General features: G+C 41.8%; 1 protein-coding gene across 1 annotated transcript in view; it reads right to left on the bottom strand.

The window, feature by feature from the left end:
• Nucleotides 1-529: 529 nt before the first annotated feature.
• Nucleotides 530-26,893, bottom strand: part of LOC115334407 (protocadherin alpha-2-like) — a 105,903-nt gene continuing 79,539 nt past the window's right edge. Inside the window, 1 exon segment of the mRNA XM_029998535.2 lies at nucleotides 530-2,914. Coding sequence (XP_029854395.2) covers nucleotides 2,604-2,914 — 311 coding nt within the window. The 3' untranslated portion in view covers nucleotides 530-2,603.

The following is a 26,893-nucleotide window of genomic DNA, read 5'->3' as shown; positions in this document are numbered from 1 at the left end:
TGCTTTTGGTTCATTCTGATAAAAGCAAACCTTGGAAAACTAGCTGTGTATGACCACTGATAAAAAGTGAATGAACCAGATTGGCCTGTATAGAGGAAAATGCAAGCACTCAAAAGAAAAAAAAAATAATTCAATTAAAATCTAAAAATAATCAAATGTTAAAGATTCCTGTAAGAATTAAATCTTTGTGCTGGATTTTTGCAAGAGGCACTGAGGAGAACTACTTTATGATGAGTACAAACCAACAGTATCCTTCTGTGTGTTTAAGTTACCACTGTAACTCCAGTTTATGAACATTTTGGGAATTGTTGGATTAGTCACCAAATACAAAAGCAAGTCTGGATGTACTGGCATAACACACTTGCATAAAGGAACAGATCCCTCCCCAAATCTGAAGTTTTTTCCTCTTGGCTAGCCTTTAAAACTGAATCAAGAATTCTCTTCCTCAAGTAGCATCTTTTTCATTGCCAGTAAAACAAGACTGGTAGCAAAAGAAAACTCTAAAGAGACCACATGAGGCCATTGGTGGTTTATGCTTCGAGATATGAATTCTTTTATTAGAGCTTTACCTTCTGTGATGTTTTAAGACTTGCTGCAGGTTCTTAAAAATGAATAGAAATTGTCTTATTCTGAACTGTCAGCAGTTTGGAAACTCAAAACATCCAGGACATGTCTCAAGAAATCCAGCTGTTCTCTTTGATCCGAGATTAAAGGGCCTGTTAGATATTTTAGAGCTATGTAGTTTCTTACACAGTTCCAATTAAGACGACACTTGAGCTTTATTCTGTGAACGTACAATAATGTAGAAAACCCCTTGGAAGTCCCTCATCAGCTATATTCTGTTTAAAAATACATGTATTGCTTTTATAGCAACATCCTCAACCACATTCAGTACTCCATTTATACCCTTAGGTTTAGTAATTCACAGAGCTTTAGCTTCACAGATTCTTACCAATAAATCCCAAAATGCATGCATGGCTTGATTTAAGAAAGATATTTTACTTGTGTTTCATACACAAAAAACTGATAATCAACAGTGGCTTAAAAAATTAACACTACTCCACTTTTTCACAAGTGTACAAAAAGAAATAATGAATTTACATTCAACTGTAAAGCTTAAAGTCCACTCTAATAATAGTTGCATTGACATTCACATACACAAGCACAGAATAAATATTTCAGGATTCTTATAAGAGCATACAGCATACATACAGTACTTGAATTTTACATAATGAGTGTTAGTAGGGTCAGAAATTTATAATCTCATAGAAAAGTAAAACTAAAATCAAAAAAAGGGTGCGTGGGAGGTAACACGAAGGTACTGCACAGAGCTAGCAGGTTAGTAAATCCGTTTGTGTGAGGAGTTTGCTTCTGCTTCTTCATATTAGAACAGTTTGTTTGCAAAGGTGTATTCAAAGTGCAGATTAATGCAAAAAAAAAAAAGAGAGAAGATATTCTTGTATTTATTAATACATGCAAAAGGCAGCCCCCAAGTCACCCGACAGAATAAAGCTGTTATTGGCAAGTGGCCGATATAATACAGATGTTTCAGGCAATTTTTCTAAAGCACTTTAATAGCAGCAATTGTAATTCATAATGGCTCTAGATTGACTTCTGTTTGGGTTAAAGGGCATCATATTTCTTTAACATTTACAGCTATATTTCTTTATAAATAAATATCTCAAATAACAAATAGCATAGTTAATGTTTCTTTTTTTTCTCTCTTTTGCATAAGTGTCATGGAAAAACTCTGACCTTTTCAGAGACATAATGTGCAAAATAATGTCAGAGTGGAAACAGGGACACAGAGCATCACAGTTACATTCCTGGGATGTCAGCCCAGCCCTTCTTACACTCTGAGGGCTAGCCTTGCCAGGGTAATGCAGGGCTTTAAGGGTCAATTTTCCCAATGGCTTGCTTGGTAAGAGATAAAATTTATGGTATCTTAAAGAGCTGTAAATGTGAGGTTTTTATTTGCAGGAGTGTGTACAATACGTCATGTATAGGACTCAGTATTTCCACACAGTGACTTCTCAAGATTTGAAAAGTCTGGTCATCTCCTTTCAGACATTTCCTCCCCAGCCTGAACATCTTTGAACATTTGTGTTCATTAGGTGTTTCCTCTGTTGCATATTTACCAGCTCTTCTTGCATTTTATTATCTGATCTCATATCACCTAGCTGACATCTGCACACAAATATTTCCAATCAGATAGAGGGTGCACAACATTAAAACTTTTAAACCTGTCCTGTAAGTGTCATCAAGACAGGAGCACAGGAACCACAGTGCAGAGTCCAACCTCTCACTGGCTGTACTGTGAAGATTCTCCTTTTCGGCGTAGGAGAAAGGAAACTTGTGTCTGCTTTTTAGATTCTGAAAACAAGCCAGAGTGGAGAAAAAGAGTTAACACCAGACTTAATAAAGCTTTTAAGACAAAACCTGTTAAGCAATTTAGACAGACACTGTGAATTTCCTGCTGATTTTCTCAAGTCTGTACATACAGGAAATTTGTTAACAGTAGGAAGAAGTTGGGAGTTGCTACATAGGAGAAATCTGCCATTATTACAAAAACTGGCTAAGTGGGTTCTTTCAGTATAAACCCCTCACTGGTCACTGTTCTCAGTGGTGCTGTTGCCCTTTTCTTTTTTCTCCTGAGTCTTGTTTCCCTTCTTCTTTTTCTTCTTTTTCTTGGTCTCTTCCTTCTTGCCAAAGGTTATGAAGTCACTTTTGTCAATTTGGCTGTTTGGTGGCTCCTGCCGGATGGAGATGATTGCAGGAGATCCTGGGATAATGAATTTGTCTGGCAACTCACCAGGACCACCTTGTTTGGGATTGCCCGGTCCAAATTTAAAGGTCCAGCTGTTGCTGTTCACACCAGCTCCCACTGGGGGGGACACCTCTCCCGCTTCAGGTTCTGAAAAAGTCAAAATAGCAAGAAAAGCTTAAAGCACCATTAAATACAAGCACTCAGTGAATATCAGCTTCCTATTTGAAAGCTATGGCTTTAGTATCACTCCACGTTGACTCTTGGTTGCCTGGCTGCTCATCTGGGTGTTACTGACTGGTTCTTCTCCAGCCTGCTCAATGCTAGGATGCACTGACTCACTCCACATACTGCTGGGCCCAACATGCTCTGGATCCCATGTTGTGCCTTAAAATACAGTTGTTCTCTATTTTTCTTTTGAATTTAAAGTGCATGGAATAAGAGATTGCTGTGATGCAGCCCACTGTAGTGTTTTATAGCATGAAACACAAGCATGTGTATTGCATAGCACAAGGGTATGTTTGAGGGTGTCAAGTCTTTTGGGATAAGGTTAGAGGAGTGTCTGGGGCAGGGGGAGTCAGCCTTGCAGTTTGCACATCCTTGCTGGTTATCTTAGCAAACCATCCTGTCAACTGTGTCCAGGATTCCTCATGGAGGGAATGAGTTGGTGCATCCCAAAGAGGAACCTGAGAACCAGCTAGCATGTATGTATGTATGTGTGCAATGTGGCTGATCAGCAGACACTGCCCTAGAGCAAGAACAGGTGTGAACTGAATTGCCTGGGTAGAGATACAACAGGACTCCTTCAATCAGGGTGCAGAATCTGGTCTCAGAAATATTCATAGTCTTCTTCAAGGCGAGGGTCTAACAACCTGTTCCCTTTTGCCAGGAAATGGGGTGACTCTCGTAAGACAGTTGTAAAGTTTTTCTAAACTATGAACTTATAAGCAAAATGGGAAATCAGAAAGGGCTGGTGCCAAATTTGTGGTAAGCTGTCAAGAATGGTTCAGAAGTAAATAATACTGCAGGGAGTTCTCAAACTGGGAAAGTCCTCACTATTATGTTTCTTTTTTCTTATTGTAATATCACAACATAAAGGCTGAAAAACACCAGACTGGTGACTAGCTCTTGGTTCTTTGAATTGATATGGTAGAATGGTAGATCACAATATTTTATACAGGCAAATATAAAGTCAAGTTCTGTCCCCGGCTTTAGGCTTGCAGTATGAAGCAACTTTTAATTTTATTTCCATGATTTTGACAAGATTGAGCTAATCAGATTGAAATGTTTATGTATGTTACCCTGACAAGGACAATTTTCTAGCATAATGAATGCAACACAAGTTAGGTTCTTCTATGAGAGAAAGTCTTAAAACTTGGCTGGTTTCTTTTTTCTTAAACTTTGAAAATTCTTTGTAATTTACAAAACTCCCAATTTTTAATAGGAACAGTATATACATTTTAGTATCTCATTTTAAGTGTTTAAAGGATTGTGATCAGGGGAAAGCTCAGCGCTCATGCATTGATGCTAAAACCCTCAAATCTGATGAAAATGTTCTTATCTACACCCTGAAAGTGCAGTATCACAAACATAGGACCTGTCACACTTGTAACACACCTACCCCCACACAAATTTTTGCAATACCACACAAACAATGCCAATACCATCGATCTGATTAAGCCTCAGCATCATGTATTCTGCACCAGAGCTGTCCAGTTGAATAGGCAAAGAAGTTTGGGGTAAAGAAGGAGGTAGGATCTGCATTACTACAAGGAAGGGTTGGAAAACCAGCTGAGAGGGACTCCATATCCCTTGGAAGAGGAGGCTAGGGGACAGAAAGAAGGAGAAGAAACAGAGAAATCCTAGGTCTCCTGCTGGTGAAAGAGGGCAGGAAGAGAAAACAAAGTAAACAATCTAAAGGGAGTTCTCCAACATTTTGCCAGACCAGAAAATGCTATTCAGTAAGTCTCAGCTGACTGCTCTGTACCTTTGTAGTAGTAATGAAGAATACTGCATTTACTTTTGCAGCCATTTCATGAAATGAACAGCATCGCCTATACTTCTTATTCTTTTATGATTCTTCATCTTCTGTAATGTTGTTTGTACAATTTTTTGTATTTGTAAATTTTTTTGTACTATTTTGTGAAATAAAATGTGTCATATGTGCAGACCTAAGGCTCTCCTGGTTCAAAAGCTAAAGAACACTGCTTGACAGTCTTTCTCTTGCCTGGCAGCAAAATAAACACCACTGGAAAGCATGAATCCTTTTTAAGCTTTTCCATACCTACACAGTACGTCCATGTTACAGAGCCAAAGAAATGTGTATACATGACACATCAGAACTGTCTCTGAGACCATCTGTGTAATAGGTTTGGCACATGGAATCTCTGTGAAGGCAGTTGTATGACTGCTTTTACAATGTGATGTTTAACCAAGAATTAGAAGAACCTGTACACTTCTTTTCCCCCTAAGACTGTATTTAATGATGAAGAAGATTTGACTTCACGTTCTTTCCAGGAACTGCTGAAGTTGTTTTAGTGACCTTAACCTCCGTAGTCTCAAATCTCTTTTTTGAAGTTATTATTAATGTGGAAGTTCCTCTATTTTATCAGTTGTAGCTTTTCTGTAAATTTCCTATGGTCTTAACTATCAACTTCAGATTTGTTACATGTTTGCTGTTGGTAATAACAATGTCCTAGCAAGCCTTTTCATACTAAATGCATTAATATGAACCAGCTTTCATTTCTGCTTAATCAAATATTTTGGTCAGATACCTTTTATATCGCTTTTGTTTCTTTGAGATGATAAATTACAAAGGTGAATGTTGTGTGTCTTGGCCTTTTTCCAAATTATTAATCAATTGTCTTTCTCCAGCAATACAAAAATGTGAGCTTTCACATTGTACATAATAAATTAAGCCCTATTTGACAAATAAATCCTTTCTCCTTCCCAACAAGCCCATGCAACATTCATTCCAAACAACATTGGCATGGACCCAATGCTCTTTTCCTGTTCCTGGCAGGAAAAAAACAGCTGAAGGTGACCTCAAATGATTTTTGAACCATCCTTGCTCTGGCTGGGGAAAGCCCTGTAGCAGTGAATAGTCCAAAACCTGCTTTGAAGCGTACAGGGTTACAACAGTCTATGGACCGCAGTGCCACCACAGCACAGCTGAAACAACATGGTGTGTGGTCATGCCATTTTGACATGAGCATATTAGGCTGAAGACAGGACACAAGACAATGACAGTGACTTTATATTATTCATTTTACCACACAAATACAGTAATGTGCAAGAATAGAGGGTATCCTTAAGGTACAGTATCTCTTGCATGAAAACTCTTGCCAGTCTAACAGGGTGCATATACACGTCTGCATTATTGAAATCTAATTCAGAACAGGATACTGAGCCTTTAATCTGGTTCTGCCCAAACAAATCCACTCACCAGATGAAGTCAGTAACATTTATCACAAAGCCATCTGACATACTGTATCCAAACACAAAAAACCCATCACATCTACCCTGGAATCAGGATTCTGTCAACTTAAAGACACATTTCTCTGTGTTTTTCTCCCAGCCCCTGAATATGTTCGTTGTCCATACAAACTAAGCATTTTAATACTCCTTAATACTCAGCAAGCCAAAGGACACTAATTATCCTTACAGCTGTGTGGAGAGATCACATACAAAAAGACAGAGTCAGACAGAACTTAATGAGTTAATAGCCATCATTTCCTATGAGTGGGGCTTCAAGAGCCTCCTTAGGAAATTTCCCTTCTGCATGATTTACCTGATAACATGTGTGTTTATCTGTATTGGCAGGCTGGAAGGTCACAGTTCAGCTGTACTAAAAACATTGTATGTTTAGGCATTTCAGATCAAGGATAAATGTCACTTACCACCCAGTTTCCAAAGCTTCCTTAAACATCTCTTCTGTTTCTTATCAGCAGGAATTTAACAACAAAAACTTTCCACTTAGATGCTATTTTACATTTAACAGGATTAGTTGTACTTCTCTTGCATATTTTCTGGGTCTTATTGAATGCTTTAAAGTTGTATATTAAGCTTAGAGGAAAATCTAAATAAAGCAAATCTACCAGCTATACTTATAACACTTTATTTAAAACATTATACTTCTCTTCTTCCTACAGCTACACAGGGAGGTTTTGCCAGAGTTCCCACATAAAAGCGCAGTCTGGCCATTTCCTAGTGCAACTCAATGGATTACTTTGGAGACTGCCCCTTTGCTTTATTCTCAAGGAATACAGCAGTCTTCATGTTCAATGACCAAATGATGTATTTTTAAAATGCATGCATGCAGCAGAACACACAATCTAGGCTGCACCTGCAGCTTCTGATGCTTCTTCGCCTGAGTGTCTGCAAGCTAAAATGGGAAATGAACTTTTCACCCTCTCCATTTCCTCCTACTCTCACCAAAATACAAGTGTCTCAGTAGACTTTAAATGGAACCTAGAGCAACAGAGACTGCAGTCAAGTAGATCATATATTTAGTTGGGAGGAAGGGACTTCTAGGTTGTCTTTCAAAATATTTCTTTTTCCATCCAGTGACCGTTGTCTGAAATGCACAGGCAGAATTACATACAAAACCCCCCCTACATCCTAAAATCACCTACCTGAAAGCTTGAAGCAGTATGGTACAGTGCCTAGCTACTTTTGCCTCTTCCAGAGGCATTACAGGTCATAGGCTGTAGCCTTCTACCTCTCACAGGACTTGAAAAACATACAAATCTCAGTCAATAGGCACTTGTTCAACAGGTCCTACTTGCTCTGAAAGCACCTGATTTCCTACACATTGTCAGATAGAAAGTGTCATGTGGATGTCATAGGCTCCAAGGTCCCAGAAAGGGAGCAGGTTGCAGGTGAGCTGTGTCACCTTGCTGAGCACAGAGCTTCTCTCTCCCATGTTCCAGGCAGTTCTGATCTCAGCACACAGGTTTTTCAGAGGTACCTAACTCTCCCCGTGCTCTGTGCAGGGAGCCCAGGCACTTACTAGAAGGAACAGGGACCCTGAAATTTAGCATGTAGTAGCTGTAGGCACCTAAATTTTTTTCTCAGATGTCATTCACAGAGTAAGGTATCCCTTTTCTAAATTCAGCCACCAAAAAAAGTAGGTATCCAATCTAAACTGTCTAATTTAGTTCTTGCTACAGTCTATAAAGAGAGACAAGCACCCTCAGAAGGCAGTTCAATCTACCTAGCTTAAACGCCTGGTTTTAGATGCACTGAATTTTCTTTGCTCCTCTCCTTTCTCTGCTGGAGCTGTATTACCTTTGCTTCTTGAGCTACAGATAAAGCCCAGACAGGCAATTTAAACTACACAGCTAACTCTTGGGTGGCTAGTGCAAAAGAAACTGAATTCCACCCTCAGGAGCAAGCTAAGCAGCATCAGGGTTTGGGGGATGCTGTACTGATGACCATGCCAAGGTATTTTAAAAAAAAAGTTTGAAACTAATCTCTTTAACAGTGACAGCCACAAAGATGCTCTACAACTATTTGCAAGATGAGGCCACTTTCTCATCCCTAATCACTTTGTGGGATTTTCATTTAGGCAGGCATTGGCATCTTCTATTCAGAACTACCTGAGAAAGCTCAGCCATCTTGTTAAGGTTGCACCACTTCCATCCCTTAAAAGGCCACATTTTAGTTATGACAGCAATACCATCAGTACAGTTTAGGTCTTGAATGACACTCTGCTGCAAAACTCCAAAGTACAGGTCTGTCACTGAGATTTACAGTGCTGTCTTTTCAGATGCAGCATTTGCAAATTCAGTCAATTGAAGGGTTGGCTTTCATCAGCTTGTAAAACCATCCGAACTGATATGTAAGTGGAACAAAGTCAAAGCACTGAGTGATGGGTACAAACAGTCTGAAATTGAGATGTCTTCTAAATTTGGGGCAAAATGCCTGCTCACATAACGTGTCATCACTCAGCCCACAAATCAATACCCTATCAGGTCTGGACTAAGACTGCAGTTTCTATCTCACTGACATTTTTCTCTCTTTTGGGGAGACCATGTGTTTCTTTTCCTGTCCCTGTATAGCCCCACAGCTCCAATCTGGTGTTTACTAGGAACAGGTGGTGCTCATTTCCCATAATGCGAGCTGGCCATATATTCTGAGTGTCATGTACATTGTCTCTACCTCCTATGCCTCTGCTGCTTTCTTAAAGAACCTTTGTCAGAAGAAGGCTAACTTGTGTTAGAACAGATGTGCCCCGGCTCAAGGGGGAGAAGAAGAAAGCATTTCTGTGCAGCTCTGTCTCCCTGCAGAGACATTTTTCACAGCATGACATGCTGAGCCAAGACAGCAGCTTGCTTTCACTCTGTTCCACCCCTCCCCACTCCCCACTTTGTCCCTGTCTTTAAAAATCTGGTAGCTCATGGACTCAGGAGATCATTTAGATGAAAGCTTTCAATCAAACCATCTATTATTATTGAGTTTCAAGGAAATCTTTTTCCAACATTTTTTTCTAGGCACCAGAACATGCTGACTAAAGCCACCGTGAGACTAGGAATACCCCATCGTTAATCACAGACCCTTCCATCCGCAGGTCAAAGTAGCAAAACACATTAATTAAATGAATTTATTTAAAACTGAGATCAGGCAATAAGCAGGAAGCAAATTGCAGAGAAAGCTAGTCATTAACCTGATTTCTCTCTTCCCTGCCTCCTCCACTGATGCTGTACTGACTGCAGCTTCTGCCTCTGGCAGGCTTAATGAATATTCACTGTTATAAGGAGTCTGACATTCTGCACTGATTCCGAAAGAGCATATCAAATGCAAACAGCATGCACTGAAAAACCCTCTCTCTGTCATTTGGAAGATCTCTGCGGACATTCTGGCTTCACTGATCATCCCTAAGCCTTTTTGGGATTAAAATGCCCATTTAATCTTTTTATTTAAAAAAAAACCAAAACCAAACCAAACAAAAACCCCTCAACCAGAAACACAACAAAGAAAGCAAATAAAAATCCATCATCAGCATAATAAAATGACAGATACTGAACTGAAAGACAGAGAAATGATCCAGTCAGAACAAAGTCAAACCATTTAAACTATCCATTTCTCAAAAAATCACAACGATCTCTAAGGACTATGTCAACTTTGAGTCTTAAAGAAAAACCAAATAAATCTCACTCTGCCCTTCCATCTGTTTGACCTGTTCTGCACTAATGATTCAGAGACAGGAGGAATGAACAAAATGAAAACTTCTCCCCACCAAGGAGCCTGTAGCTTTAATCCATTGCTTGGATTTAAAGTCACCAACATTAAACAGGGTAATTATAGCACATATGTTGTGGGAGATCTGTAACCCCCCACTGCTCCAACATGCAGATACAAAGCAGGAGGTGGGCACGGAGGTCACTTCCAGTTCAGTCTCAGGTTACTGTCCATGCTGACATTGAAATTGAATTTAAATAGAGATTATCGATCTCATTGTAAGAAAGCAATCTTACATGGCTGTGTATTAAAGCAATTGACTCAGCTACCAAATAGCTCTGCCAGCATATTCTGAGATATGTGAAAGCAAAAATTGATTTGCTTGCTACCACAGCCTGCTGTGGCCAGAGCACAACACAGGCTAAATGGCTTCTTGCAGCTGCTGAAGAAGCAAACAGAGCATGGTGTCTGCAGCTCCTCTCACTCTCTTTTCACTAAAAGAGGCTTTTCCTCCCATAAAAACATCAACTTTCTCAAGTAACATCCTTCTAGTGCTGTACTTGTGCCCAGTCCTGCTCCCACCAGTAGAATTTGGCTTGGAAAGCACCTGTTAGTACTTGCTCAGCACAAGTTTTAACATTTTCCTCACCAAACTGAGGACTAATCTGCTGCATCACCGAGACAGCGTGCGCACACATCCAGGATGCTACGTATCATCTTTCCAGCTCTAATCGGACACTGGACTCTGGAGGATGCAGCATGTGAATGTGTTGCAAGCAGAGATTGTTAAGGAGAGACTATTCCTGCAAGATAAAGTAGATGGACTTTTATTTGGGCATTTCACCATGTCTGTAGGCCCCCAGTGACTATTTTTAAGAGTTCATAGTTGAAAACATGAAAAAAAAACAACGCAGATGATTTTCATTTTATAAATGCATTGTAAATATAGTGTGGACAGCTAAAGCATCAGCCATTCTGCCTTTGTTTTAATACAAACAGTAAGGTAAAGGGCAGTGAATTGTGCAGGAAAATGGGACTTGGTATTGGGGGGGCACTGCTGTGCCCCTCAGTACCTGGGAAGGGAGAGGGGAGAGGTGGTGTGGGCAGCGGCTGGGGACAATGTTCCCCTGAGGACCCGTGGTAGGTTGGCCTCACTGCCACCTGCCCCACCTCCACAAAAGACAAGACTTTTCTTTGGCTTCGTGTCAAACCAGGTGCTATGCAGCCTCCTTAAATGCCCTAAACTGAACAGACTGGAGCGGCAAACAGCTACCCAGCCCTCTACTGAGGGGTGATTTTAGGATTGCTAGGTGACACATCCCAAAAATGTGGACTTTGAGACAAATCTTTAAAAACTGGGATGTCTGATTTGTGGCTCAAGTCTCCCTCTGGATGTGACCAGGAGGGAGGTGGCATTCTAACTGCTTTCAGCTGACTGGTGCTGTGTGGGGGTGCTGCCTGTATTATATAAAGACATGAAATATTGCAAAGAGAGCAAAAGGCATTGCAGAAGACAAAGCTCTGAATGTCAGGGGGACAGGAACAGAGCTGTGCACTGCTTAGTCTGTATCATGGAAAGCCAATTCTCGTTACTGTTTTCTGTCAAATTCAAATAAAAAATAATGTAATTCTTAATATACAAGCACTTTTATGTGAAAGACAACAGGCTCACAGACCATCATAAATCCTGCTGTGAAGGTGAAAAGGAAGAAGCATTTCCTGGCTGCTGCTGCAGACTGTAACAGCATTCTGCAGTCAAACTCCGCCCGCCCCGTCCCCTTGCTCTCTCCTAGATGAGCTATTGAACTGAGGCCAAGAGCACAGACTCAGTATCTATCCAGTCGCCTCCTGCCACTGGAGGCCACTCTGCTTCTATGGGGTGATCACAGGATCAGCAGCTTGGACTCATGCCTACAGCCACTACCGCCACCTTCTGCCTCAGCCCCCATCTCGATGGCTGGCTGTGATTGATTCCCCAAAGAAGGAAAATTTCAGGTTGGGGATCTCAGGTTACCTGAAGGGAAGACATAAGGCAGGATTAGATGTTCTCCTAGCATTGGATCTCCTGGACAGGACTAGCTTGTTTTTATTTGAGTCCACCTTGGAGAGTGAACACTCCTAAGAGAATTCAGTTGAATTCAGTTCGTTCTGTTTCCCCTCAACAAAACTGTTCATGAAGTACCAGTCTCTACAGCTGTGAAAACCTTCTGCAAGTAAACTTACCTTAGCACAGTCCATATTACTACTGGTGCAGAAAGACAACAGAGCCCAGCATGGCTGCCAAATTCCAGTGCTGGCAGGCAAAAGAGACTCCCTACTTTTTAACTGAGCACAATTAATAGAAAGACAGTAACTATGGAAACTTGAAGCATCAATTTTAGTCTTTCAAAGAAGAACCTAATTTTAACCAACTAATTGGATGCTTAAAGTGGTAGTGAAAGAAAAAGGGACACATTTCAGTGCTTTTAGAGGCATCTATTTTAAACATGAATGAATGTGTGAGCTTCACCACTTAGAAAGGATAGCATAGTAATGGATCATGGACACCTAAGGAATAGTAGTGAAAGTAACTTATTTTTCTTTTTTCATCACCTATGTTTAGCTTACAGGCTTCAACCATTCCTCTTGTATATAAAAAAAAATATTAAAAAAATTAAAAATAAATGATATCATATGGGTATATAAAATCAGTTTAGACCTACCTAATCCTTTCGCTGTCCTACTCTGACTAGTTTATCACTGAACCTCTGCAAATGTCTCCTCCTCTGAAAGCCAATTAACTAAATACTAATCAATGTCTATTTTGATTCTCACCAATACGGCTGTAAGCCAGTAACCTACCTAGGTGTGTTACTTTAATACCTTCCATGAGAAGGGCCTGTAAAACTGAAGGCATTGCAGGCCTCAAAACAGACTCTGGCAGTCATAGCCCTCTTTCGCTTCCACGATATGTGTGTCACATTAGCAGCTTCCTATCATCTCCTATTAGGATCACATCCCATTATTATTCCTTTTTACTGATATGGGATGAATGGAGCTAATAATATTTCACATCAGCTAAAAAGGAATCTTAATTAAATGTGATGAGTAACTGCTAATACAATATGATAAGCCCCCTGGATAAGCACACTACACAATTCCTCTATTTTTCAGAATCTTTTAAACATTCTCCAAGGAGAAAATAAAGGTGACCTTGCAAAGACTCCCCACATCCATTCTCCTACTGCAGAAACAGCTTTGCTCTTCCAAGTGGTTACAAGGTCCACACTCGGCGGACTTTTTCTTAGGTTGTAGGTAAATCCAGATATTATGATCATCTCAAGTCATCTGAGTCTTTAACCCATTAAAGTAGATTATTTTGGTACTGATGAGATGAACCAGACTGACTGCCCTGGAAGTCTGGACCTACTGTATCATGGCTCCAAGCCTTCTGTTTGTCCTTCCCTGCAGCTAAAGGTGTCCTCTCTTAATCGACAGGACAGTACCTGCTTGAACCATACTATAAAAAGTTTGCATTAGGTTTTCAACAGAGGCATATCTGTGTAGTTCTGCTGATCTGCATGCTGTTCTGCTCTGACTGGCTGTTAAAAGCCAATTTAAATGTGTTTATGAACCTCCTAACTTGTTCAGTGCTTTATTCTACTTGGTCACAAAAATTGAAATCACAAACTGCTAGGTGATGTGCTGTAAAGGCCATATAATGTTGAAACAAAATAAATTTGACAGAGAGATTACCTGAGGGTGGATAATACACAACTATGGAATATTAAGGTATGGTTATCTAAGTAAAGATCAGATCAAAGCTGGCTTGAAATGGATGGCACCACACTGCAACAGCCATTTTAACAAAGTTACAGATGCCTTTTGTGTCTTGTCTCTAGGACTACAGTTTCTTAAATATTCATCAGATGGTAAGTTTTAAGTCTTGGAGGCTTAACACGTACAAAAAATGGGTAGAGCCATCTCTGTTAATTTTTGATCACTGTAACCTTTTCAGAATAGAGCCCTCATAACCCCAGTCTAAGAGTTAGTAAATGACCTGCTTTATATTTCAATTATTTTGATTTTGATTTTATAGCCCCAGTCATACTTTAAGCCAAGAATTGTTCCCTTAATGGAACAATTGGAGAAATGACTCAGGCTTGTCCTTCCACGTAAAATAATGCTTTACATTATACTCAGGAACTGCTCATTTGCTAATGAACTCTCTTTCAAGAAAGGCATTGCTCAAACAGTTGTAGTAACATATCAGAAAGTTATTTATATAATATGCCTGCCATTTCACTTCTCTGAAGGAAATATTAAAAGTGGAAGAACTGGCTTGAAATGAACTAGAAGATCAAACCTGGGAAATGAATTATTACATATAAAGTGTAATGGATGTAAAATGGATATCTGAGAGCAAAGTAAGGAAAATTAACTTCATTTCTATGTTATTGCTTAATGGAGGCTGACTTAGGAAAAAAATCCTATCCTGATTAAATTTTAGAAAATTCACATTTCTTACAGCTGTGAATCCTTTAGATGAAAAGGCAGGGAGAAAATCAAGGACAGACTGTATCAGGATTGATAGCACAGTTATTTTCCTTTCAGGAAATGTGTCATATGCCCAGGTAACTAGGACAAGCTGTCAAAGAATAGAGACATTTAAAAGATCTTAGTGTTTATAAAGGCTAAAAGGTGATGTTATTGCTTCTTGAATCCTTCACTTCAAAAGGAATTTTAAATTACCATGTGGTGGGATCTACACGTAGAATATTTTAAAAATATTTTAACACTGAATTAAACTTTAAACTTTTGTTTTCTCATTGCAGTTGTGCGTATATACATACATGTTAATATACAACTGGTTCATTTGTTTGGAATTTCTGTGATTGTTGAGGAGGTGACTGGCTTCTTAATTATTACCTACATGCTTGACATGTAAGTGCACTCAGAATGATGCATAGAGCAACTCCTGACAGTAACAGGGACCACCATGAAGTGTCAGCCTCATGTACGCCAGTCTGTACCATGGACACTGTGCAAGGCACTTCTTTAGCAGAAAGGAAACCACTGACAGAGGTGTGTGCATTGACACATTCTTGGCATAAATTGTGTCCTGCTATTACTCACAGTAGTCCTTGCACAGATGTTGACATACATAATGTAAAGACAGTGTTTCTTTCAGAAACTGTATGCCAAATCAGCTGCTTACACCTCAGGAACAATTTAAAGATTAATTTGAGTTGGAAATGTGAGGCGAGACCACATTATTTGCAATTCTATCAAAGCCATATGCAACCAGGGCCTCTTGAACCAGCTTTGTGCTTCCCAGGATGGGCCAAGCCCTCTCCCACCTCCAAGAACACCCCATTTCAGATTCTACGTTCCCAGCATCTCTCCTCAGTCACACTGCTACCAGGTCAGGTCATGGAGGAAAGGGCTTGTTACATTATAAACCCTGTATCTGGAATAGTAGCTTAAAGGGTATCATGTCCTGGTCCATTTTAAACCATGCAGACCACTCAAGTCACAGAGTCCTGATGTGTGGTGCAGCTCACATGTCAGATCACATGATGATAAATGTATATTCCTGCTATACCAGGGAACTGTTCGCCCACTCAGGGATGCTCAGTGCCAGGCAAACCAACTCACCCACCAGCTCTCCAGATCTCTCAGCTGACAGTATTTGGTGTATGAGTTGGCAACAGCAGCAATTCTTTATTGCAAAGGTGTGAGACCAGCATGTGTCAGCAGGGGAGCACAAAGCCAAAAGAGCTTCATTCTCAGACTGTGAAACCTGACAGTTCCATCAAGGGGGATTTTTGTCAGCTATTTCAGTATATTCCCTCACTGGAAAGGGAAAAAAAACCAAAAGGCAACTTCTGCAGCAAAATGCCAGTTGCCTGGACAGCAGCAAGAGCAGCCATGCATTAATCTGATATGCCCTGTCTCACTAAGCACTAGGTGTAAATGGCTGCAATCCTTACACTGCTTCACAGTCTCCCTATGATCCACAACTGCAGCACTGAACCTAATTTAAACATATTCCCTTTACACTGGACTTGAAGAATAAATGGCTTGGGGTAGCCAGCGGAAACACAGCTCATGACAATAAGGAGAAAAAAGCTCTATTTTTATCTCTTCCTGCTGACACATGGAATAGCACACACTTCATTCAAGCATACATGCAGCTGCTCAATGGCTGGAATTTCTGCAGTGGCTTAGAGACTGGAGGAAGTGCAGTCAAAGCACATATACTGTGTTCCAAGGAGAAGACAGCAAAAGGATGCTTTAAAATGCTGTGCTTAATCTAGTTCATTCTACTCACCAGAGAAGCATACAATTCTGAATTTTATATTCAAAAATGTGTGTGCATATTTACTGAAACTAGCACTAATATTTAATAACTCTTCCTGTAAAAACAGTATAATCGTGCATGCAGATCTTCAACAAGCAGCTATTGGCAATTTGTACATCAGCAATTATCCAATTTGCATCTCTAGTGAAACAACTCAGTGAACAGGCAAACGGATTTGTATCTCTGTGGATGAGCAAATCTGCCAGTTGCTTAGAGCTGATGTGTCAGTGTTCAGGAGGGGACAATACCAGGAGAGAGGACAAATATTTAGGCTCAATAGCAAATACTGACATGAGCCCTATAGCCTTGCCTATAGCATCTGAGAGAAACAAAGAGCAGAAATAAATTATGATGGCTTTACTCTTTTTGTGCAGGGGCCAGAATTTTCCCTTTGGCGCATAAATATTTTTGAGAGATACAGACACAATTTTAAAAAAAAAAAGGTGAAAGGGGAAGCCAACAATATGCCAACAAAACAACTGTTTATAAATACTGAAAATAATCTGTTAATTGCTCAGCTGCTCTCTTCAGGGCCTCAGTCATTCACCAAAGTATACCAAATGGTGCCAGGTGGGATGACTTTCTCCTTCCTGAAGAAGCTGAGATAAATTTACTGATCCAAGGCCAGCCTAGGACCCAAAGTCACCTGTTTGGACAACTATGTCTGCAACTGCACCCAAACCTGCAGAGCTTTAAGGCAAACCCTGCTATTTTTCCCCTCTATAAATAAGAATCAGTTCATACTCCCAAACACCCTTTCCACGCCTGCCTGCAGTTCTGTTTTAGTGCTTGTCTTCAGCAGCCAAAGTGAATCACCCATTTCCTGCCCTCTAATCCTCAACTATCACAAGCCTTTCTGCAAATTTTCTGCTGCTTCTCCAAGTAATTCTGCTCTAGGCTCAATACAAAAGCTGCATTAAGAAAGAAAAATGCTGAGCAGGTGGCACTGCCATAGTCTAACACACACAGAATGGAATCAAGCTTGTTCTCTTGTGGCTCTTGTATTTTAATCACAATTAAATAATGAAAGAGCATAAATTGCAGCCTGAATTTTCTCATGTAGCTTTTTCTACCCGTGTGAGATTTTTGTGTCTCTAATCTCTGCACTGTGGGATCATGTCATGCCCATTCATCCTGCCAATTCTCAGAATATTTGTTGCTTTACTTAAGTATCAGTAGTTTTGTGAGAATCTCAGGTTTCACGGGGGGGGGAGTTACTCTTGGCTGCTAATGCACCAGAAAGCAAATAAAAGGAACTCATTCTTTATTAAAAAAAAAAAAAAAAAAAATCATAACTTTTAAAACAACCTGTACTTAAGGCTTAAGTTTTGAGTGTTCGGGATTGGCAGCATAGGACTGACTCAGTGCAATTTCATGGTCTGTTTATCCATCCTATTGTCTACACCATCATGCATTTAATAACAGGTGCTCTCCCTTACCCAGGCATCTGTGACAAACAGAACATGCCATACGTGTTACTGCTGCAGAGAAAGCAACTGCCTTCATAAATGTAATTCCAGTCAATGAAGAGCTCGTGTCTGAGAATCACAGAAGTGAGTAATCAATAATCATGGTCTGCAAGAGAGAAAAATATCTTCCGCTGGCTTCCTTCAAAGCTGTGCACCGGTTTCTGGATTTCTTTTTCAGTATTCCAGTATTGTTTTGCTTCCCTAAAGGCTGTGTGGACCAACACTGTTATCCTGCATAACTGTATCTGGCACTTGACCTGAATATGTTTCTCCCGATTAGGCAGTGACATTCTCATCTGGAAACTCTGTACATTCAAACTGTTGTCTCAGCATAAAGGTGTGCCTGAGTTATTCTGAAAACCCAGCTGATTTGGAAGCTTTCACCTCCAGATTCCAGAATCTGCTGCAAGTTACACCTCCCAGCCTAGGTGTTATGAAGTGATGGGTCTCTGTCAAGTGGTGGGAGGGACAAACCTCCACACCATAAATAACAATTACAACACCTTTTTCCCTAACTGCTAAGAAATAGCCAGTGGCTACTAGCCTTGATTCCTCCAGGTCAAAGATAAAACACAAGTAGGTCTGCAAAGGAGGTAGAAATTTCCACCCAGCACCTCTCCTCTGCAGTAAACAGGAGACCTCACTGCCAGGTACAACAATTTGTCCCCTTTTACAAATACTAAATTTATCTCAACAAACAAATATTCCCCTTACCTTAATCCATGTTACATATTATTCATATTTACCATCAGAATTGCACAGTCTCAGACCACATGTTCTGTATGAAAAAACCTGCAACAGTTGCCTCTTTTCAGATTGAATAAAGGCCATTCAAAACACAAACAATCCTCTCATCTCCTTAGCTCCCCTGTGAAAGTAGAAGGACTTTGTATACAGCCCAGAAGGCCAAAAACTCAGTATCTGGCACAGGAATACCTGTTCACCAGTTTCAAGAGTAATACTTTCAGCATCTGAGCTGACCTTAACTATTAACCCAACAGCAGTTGTGTGTCCAAAAGTCAGCACCACGGATATCTAAAAATTTACAGTTCAGCAGCAGCACTGTATGTTGAAAATTGGCTTGACTAGCATGCCAAAACTGTTGTAGAAAATTGTATTTATATGTTCACAAAAATTAATACAGCTCCACTTTTTTACCAGTTATTATGCTGAAGTGCAACATGGCCAGTTCTCTCATTTTGTGCTACATGATGGCTGCTAGACTTTTTGAAGGCTCAAATGCTGCTACAGGACTATATAATCTTAGAATGAAACAAAATAAAATCTATAATCCCTATGGCTTTAGGAAAAGGCTGGGGGGTGTGGAAAGAGGAACAAAAAAGAATCATAACTCTGATGATGTAGAAAAAACAAACAAGAAGTTTAATTTTTTAAAATCAGATGATCTTTGGATGTTTGACTACTGAGCTCTGTACATGGGACTGGTAATAATTAGCTTTCAAATAACTTCTCAAGTATAATGCTCTGCACAGCTCAAAGGAAAGGTTCTTGCTGTGAAGCCAAAATGGTAGACCAAATATTTAATTACAGTTTTCTCCAATTACCAGCCTGTACCTCAAAAGTAGATGTTTGAGCAGTCCATTGCAATCTTGTCCACTTTTGCCAGAATCCATGAACATATTACCCAAATCCCAGGCAGTAGTATCAAAGACTGTTGACATGCTTGGGAAAAAAAATAGTTTGGCCTTCCAGGCACTGTGTATCATTAAGGGAAGACATCAACTAGACTGAGAAATCTACATTCCATAAATAAGTTAAAAATAAAATTTAAAAAGATACAGGTAATTAGGAGTCTCCAAACAACCCTCACCATAACCTCAGCATTTCAGTTCTTCAACAGGAACAAGTACAGTTAAGAAGATGACTGGAACAGCCACTTGCTTGAGCAGTACAGAGCCTCACTTTCCATAGAGAGCATGGGCTAAACATGCATGTAAGATTTTCACTCATTTCCAGGATTCAGAAGAAAACCTGGGACTCGTCCACAACAGTAATTGGATAACCTGTTCATTTCAGTAGAAACAGAAAACAATGACATTTTGCAGAAGTCCAGGTCTCACTGGTCTTGGTTTACAAGTGCTCCTACAGCATGAGATGCAGTGCATGAAAATAAAGCTGATTACCTAAAAGCGAGATACAAGTGCATGAAAATAGCACTGTCACTTCAACAGGATGGAAGAAAGAGAGAGAAAAGTAGAGCAAGGTATTACCCATATGTGGATTACAGAAAAAAATTTATGGCCAAGTAGATGGAGAATTCACCAGAAGTGAAGGATCAATACACAAAGTTCTCCTCTATACTAAGAAATCATCAGAAAACCTGTAGCTAAAAGGGTTAATAGTATAGGAAAGAGTGGATATAGGCAGGAACTCTGAATGATTTTTTTTTTTTCCCACTCTTTCACGAATCTGGTCTTGTTGCATTATTGCAAGTCAACAATCTAAAGGGCTTCCTAGATACTGATTGGGAAGCACAGAATTTGGAAAAGCAGTTGATGACACTATAAACTGCTTACTCCCTTCCTGTCCTTTGGTTTGGGCTTGTCCATTCAGGCTCTCGGTCCCCTGTGGCCTACTGGAGCTTTCAGATGTCAGCATTATTCAGTATAGGATTTCTTCTGCCTTCTTAAGCTTCAGCTTATCTGCCTGGCCAAATTTTCCTGTCTTGGGGCAGGTTTCATCTCACTTAGATACACTGTAAAGCTGATTCTGCAATGAAAGGGAGATAGTTGGCTACATGCTTCCTACACTCATTTCTAGAGGCATTTCTAGGGTATAATTTGGGGATTTTTCTCTAGGCTTTCTTTCTTTTCCACTAAAATGGTAATGCAGTGCCATTTCTTTAAATAGGTGCCATTGAGATGTCTTGGAGTTCCTCTATTGTCCGCATATGTCAATACTAAAAAATCTTTCAAGCCCTAATGCCCTTAAGCATTTACTCCCAGAAATGCCTACCAAAAGCTTAGACAAAGGCAGTCAGCTAGTCTGATGAGTCCTCTCATTCTGTCTGGCAGAACACAGTCCTTGCACCACAATCAGGGAAGTCTGCTTTGGGCAGATCAGTTTGTCCTCTGATGGTGGAAATAGCTGATATTTTTTTCAGTGGGTTGTCAATGCTGATTCTCAGTTTACCTGCAAGTTTTTAAATAATTATTTGGCTGTGGATCTGCTTTTCTAATTTTAGTGGATATAGCAATTTCTTTTCTTCACAGACTGTGTTCTTTCTACAGTGGAATTACTACATCTGATAGCCATCTGCATTTCAGTAGTTTCATGAACTTCACAGTGGATTTGTTTTGACTTCAGCTTGCTCTTAGAAACATATCCTTAGAGGGTGTGGGAAGGGCAGGAAGAACCCACAATGAGTTCTCCCTCCTCTCTTGTGAATATGCTCGTGCAACACCGCAACCACGTGCAAGACTTACTCCATCTGCTATGATGAATTCCAGGCAATAGTGTCTCATGGTTAGTGGGTTTCTTCTCAACAGCCTGCAATTGCCCACTAGCCATTAAATAGTTCTGTTAATGCAACACAAGCATTTGGTCACGTTCTCCAAACCAATATTGCTGCTTATCAGTATTGCTGATTATATTGCAGCTGGCAGCACAATCCATCTGAAGTGGAATCAGCCATTGATCAAATAGACTGGCTGCACGTATGGCAGCTGAATGCCTGGCAGCTCTTTCTGACTAGCAGATCTACTGAGAATGTCTGGGTCTGCTAAAATTGTACCATAGGTCTCATCTTCATTGTAAGTTTCCACTTCACCAGGTGGATTGTTGTACCTAGTTTTTCTTAGGCTGGATAGCTACAGTATCTAGACTTACAGTAAATGTTTCTATACACAGCGTCACTGCTTGTCTTCCCCAGCACAGGGCAAAGGTTATAGTCTTAATTAAGAACACAGAAGTCATGGCTCAGTGTATTTTGGCCTCCATCTATACCACAGATGTCAGCAGTTCCGGTAATCATGATAGGTTATTCAAATAATAGTGAAAAAGGAACTTGGTGAACATAATTCAGCTGATCTGTTTTAGCTACCTGCTCTGGGAATTGACAAACTAAACCTAACATGTCATTTCTCTCCAGCAGAATTTGCTTGAGCTCACAGGTTTGTGTGACCAACTGGGTTGCTATCATTCACACCACAGGTGACTAAAGTTAAACCAAAAACCCACCCTCTGTTTTTTTCCTGATTCTTAGTTTCATGCATGTTCATCTGGTACACTTGCTTTTTGTTTATGGCAGTCAAATGTTGATCCATCTCCTAAAGACCCCAGCATTTCTCTGATGGTGCATCTGGGTTTTTTTCTGAAAAAAAATTGTTTTTTAGTGGCCCCAAAACCAGATTCACTGACTGATGCAATGCTTAGCCACACCTGAGGCTCTGCATAAGCAAACCAGTGAGCACAAATGAGAGAAATGTTCAGTATTTTTGCAAGTTCACTGCAATATGGAGGAGCCACACATGCTGAGCATAGCCTAAGTTGTTAGAGCATAGCTGTAACCCATCTGTGTCTCATCTCTCATTTTGGAAATCCGTGTCTCCAGCACTGGAGTTCTATGTTCTTCATGCGGATATCTATTCAATATTCTACTTCATAAATATACTTGAAAAATAACATATTTCAGAAGAATTAATTCTGTCAGGGGACTGTACTTCTCAAACACCTTATCAAATGCTTCAGTATTCTTGGACATAGTATCTCTTTCATTGTTTGTGTTCTTCTTACTCAGATAATGAAAGTCCTTATCTTCCTTTTCTCTTCCTTATCTGTTACGATTAACTCTACAACAAGATCTGTTCTTGTTTCCTCTTTCTGCCACCATATTTTCCCGAGGTTGATTCTCTACAAGCACAACAGTCTTTTGTTCCATGCATTTAGTTTGTGGTATCCCTACCTCTTTTTGTGCTAGTATTAGTTCTCAGCGGCAGCTGAGTTGAAAATTAAGTCTACACAAGCCTTTTCAAGCAGATCAGCTCCCTGAACCAACTAACTCTGTACTCGGAGGAGAAACAATGCTGATTTGAGAGAGGACTGGAATGTATGGCAAAAAAGTAAAAGAAAAAGCAAAATAAAAAATTTCAGACTTAGACTGGCATAAGCTGATATGGAACTACACAAAGCCCATCCATTTAGTCCACATAGCCTCCCTGAAATGTAGTCAAGCTCTTTGCTGCTACAAGCCTCATTACCTTCCCTGCCAGCTGCCTCCATATTTCTTGGAATTCAAGCTGGGTAAGAGTAGGAAAGTATCCCATTGTCCTGAAGTTGAAAACTGACTCTTTTTTTAAATTATTGCAGTAAGCCTGCAACACAAGTAGGACTACAGACATCATTCAGTCAGTGGTGAGGCCAGCAGAGGCAACGGTAAGTTGGCGGCTAAGCGCTAGATTTTGAGGCAGACCGGGAGGTTCCCGAGGCCCAGGAGCCCCAGGGAAGAGCAGAGGGACCGTGCAGAGCCGGCAGCTCTCGCGAGAGGCTGACGCGGCGCGGGCGTTGCCAGGGGCACCGCGGGAGATTTAAACGGCCCCGAGGCGCGCCGGCGACCAGGGGCGTGGCGCGGCAGTTTGCGCGGGTAGGGCGCAGCCCCCCTCTTCCCAGCTGGAGAAGGCTACTGGAGCGGTGGGCGTCGGCCCAGAGGGAGACCCAGGTATGATTGCCACTTGGGTGAAAGCCATTGTTAGGAAAAATGTGGTGAGGCAGACAGAGCTCCCATGTAAACGTGCAGCTGTCCAGGTGTCTGGCTGCGGGGAGTGCCTGAGTCTATCACTGATGATGGAGGGCAGCGGGGACACCTCTTGTGTGAGGTGTGACCAGGTGGATGATCTGCTCAGCCTGGTGGTATAGCTGAAGGAGGAAGTGGAAAGGTTGAGGAGTATCTGGGAGCGTGAGAGGGAGATAGATTGGTGGACCCACACCCTACCATCCCTGAGGCAGAGGCAGCAGATTGAGGCTCTGCAAGAAGTGGAGGTTCCCCTGCCCTCTTGCCACCAGGCAAGAGGGGACCTAAAAGATGGAGGGGAATGGATACAGGTCCCTGCTTGGGGAGGCAGGAGAATCCCCTCCCGGACTCCCTCACCTTCCCAGTTGCCCCTACACAACAGGTATGGGGCTCTGGGACTTGAGGACCAGGTCAATGAAGATCAGGTTGTAGATGAAGCCCTATCTAGGGAGGTGCCTAGGCTCAGTCAGGCAGCACCACACATTCTCACATCCTCTGAAAAAAGAAAAAGGAGGGTAGTTGTTGTAGGTGACTCCTTTCTGAGGGGAACAGAGGGCCCAATATGCAGACCTGACCCATCCCACAGGGAATTCTGCTGCCTCCCTGGGGCCTGGGTAAAAGACATTACCAGGAAAATCCCTGGTCTGGTTCGGACCTCTGATTATTACCCGTTGCTGGTTGTGCAGGTTGGCAGTGATGAGATTGCAGAGAGAAATCCAAAGGCAATCAAAAGGGACTTCAGAGCACTGGGAGGATTAGTGAAAGGATCGGGAGCACAGGTAGTGTTTTCCTCAATCCCTTCAGTGGCAGGGAAATATACTGAAAGGAACAGGAAAACACACCTGGTTAATACATGGCTCAGAGGCTGGTGCCATCAGTGGAATTTGGGGGTTTTGATCATGGGGATGTTTACACGGCACCAGGCTTGCTAGCGACAGATGGTATCCAGCTACCTCAAAGGGGTAAAAGAATCCTCGCTCGTGAGATGGTGGGGCTCATAGAGAGGGCTTTAAACTGGGTTTGAAGGGGGTAAGGGATGAAACTGGGTGCACCAGAGATGAGCCTGGGGGCAGCATGCCAATGTTAGGGGTGGATTCAATAGGCCAGTTCAAATGCATCTATGCCAATGCACGCATCATGGGAAATAAACAGGAGGAGCTGGAAGCCATCGTGCAGCAGGATAGATATGACTTAGTCGCCATCACGGAAACATGGCGGGATGACTCCCATGACTGAAGTGCTGCAATGGATGGCTATAAGCTCTTCAGAAGGGATAGGCAAGGTAGAAGAGGTGGTGGGGTGGCTCTCTATGTTAGGGAATGTTTTAACTGTACAGAGCTACACTATTGTGACAAGGTGGAGTGCTTATGGGTGAGGATGAGAGGGAAGGCCAATAAGGCAGATATTGTGCTGGAAGTCTGTTATAGGCCACCCAACCAGGTTGAAGAGGCAGATGAAACATTCTACAAGTGGCTGGCAGTAGTCTCAGAATCGTGTGCCCTTGTTCTCATGGGGGACTTCAGCTTTCCAGACGTCTGCTGGAAAGACAACACAGCAGTGAATAAACAGTCTAGGAGGTTCCTGGAGTGTGTGGAAGAGAACTTCCTGACACAGGTGGTAGGTGAGCCAACTAGGGGAGGAGCCTTGCTAGATCTACTGTTTACAAACAGGGAAGGACTGGTGGGAGGTGTGATGGTTGGAGGCTGTCTTGGGCTTAGTGACCATGAAATGATAGAATTCCTAATTCTTGGTGAGGCAAGGAAGGGGGTTAGCAAAACCACCGCTATGGGCTTCCAGAGGGGAAACTTTGGCCTGTTCAGGACACTACTTGAGAGAGTCCCTTGGGAGATGGTCCTGAAGGGCAAAGGGGTCCAGGAGGGATGGACATTCTTTAAGAAGGAAATCTTAATGGCTCAGAACCAGGCTATTCCCATGTGCCGCAAGTCAAACCGCCGAGGAAAACGACCGGCCTGGCTGAACAGGGAGCTTTTGCTAGGAGTCAAGAAAAAAAGGAGAGTTTATCATCTCTGGAAGAAAGGGCGGGCAACTTGGGAGGAGTACATGGATCTTGTTGGATCATACAGAGAGAAAATTAGAAAGGCAAAAGCTCAGCTAGAACTAAATCTGGTCGGTATTGTAAGGGACAGCAAAAAACGTTTTTACAAATATGTTAATAGTAAAAAGAACCCCAAGGAGAATATCTATCCTTTAAGGGATACAGAAGGGAATGTGGCCACCAGAGATGAGGAAAAGGCTGAGGTACTTAATGCCGCCTTTGCTTCAGCCTTTAATAGGGAGACCAGTTATCCTCGGGGTACTCCAGCCCCTGAGCTGGAAGGCGAGGATGAAGAGCAGAATATACCCCCTTTAATCCAGGAGGAAATAGTCAGTGACCTACTATGCCATCTGGACACTCACAAATCTACGGGACCTGATGGGATCCATTCAGGAGTACTGAGGGAACTGGCAGAGGTCCTTGCCAAGTCACTCTCCATCATCTATCGGCAATCCTGGTCAACAGGGCAGGTCCCAGAGGACTGGAGGCTTGCCAATGTGACTCCCATTTACAAGAAGGGTTGGAGGGAGGATCTGGGGAACTACAGGCCTGTCAGCCTGACCTCGGTACCGGGGAAGATTATGGAACAGTTTGTCTTGAGAGCATTCATGTGGCAAGTCCAGGACAAGCAGGGAATCAGGCCCAGTCAGCATGGGTTTCCAAAAGGCAGGTCCTGCTTGACCAACCTGATCTCCTTCTATGACCGGGTGACCTGCCTAGTGGATGAGGGGAAGGCTGTGGATGTTATCTACCTTGACTTCAGCAAGGCCTTTGACACTGTCTCTCACAGCATACTCCTTGAGAAGCTGGTGTCTCATGGCTTGGACAAGCGTACTCTTCACTGGGTGAAAAACTGGCTGGCTGGATGAGCCCAGAGAGTTGTGGTGAATGGGGTGAAATCCAGTTGGTGACCGGTCACAAGTGGTGTTCTCCAGGACTTGATGTTGGGCCCCATTCTGTTTAATATCTTTATCAATGATTTGGATGAGGGGATTGAGTGCACCCTTAGCAAGCTTGCAGATGACACCAAGTTGGGAGGCAGGGTCGATCTGCTTGAGGGTAGGAAGGCTCTACAGAGAGATCTGGACAGGCTGGATCGCTGGGCTGAGGCCAATTCTATGAGGTTCAACAAGGCCAAGTGCCGGGTCCTGCACTTCAGTCACAGCAACACCATGCAGTGCTATAGGCTTAGGGAAGAGTGGCTGGAAAGCTGCCCAGCAGAGAAAGACGTGGGGGTGCTGGTTGACAGCTGGCTGAATATGAGCCAGCAGTGTGCCCAGGTGGCCAAGGAGGCCAATGGCATGCTGGCCTGTATCAGAAATAGTGTGGC

Source organism: Aquila chrysaetos, chromosome 22 (assembly GCF_900496995.4).
Source record: "Aquila chrysaetos chrysaetos chromosome 22, bAquChr1.4, whole genome shotgun sequence".
NCBI lineage: Eukaryota > Metazoa > Chordata > Aves > Accipitriformes > Accipitridae > Aquila > Aquila chrysaetos.
Note: the sequence above shows the minus strand (reverse complement) of the source record. Positions and strands in the feature narration are given on the sequence as shown.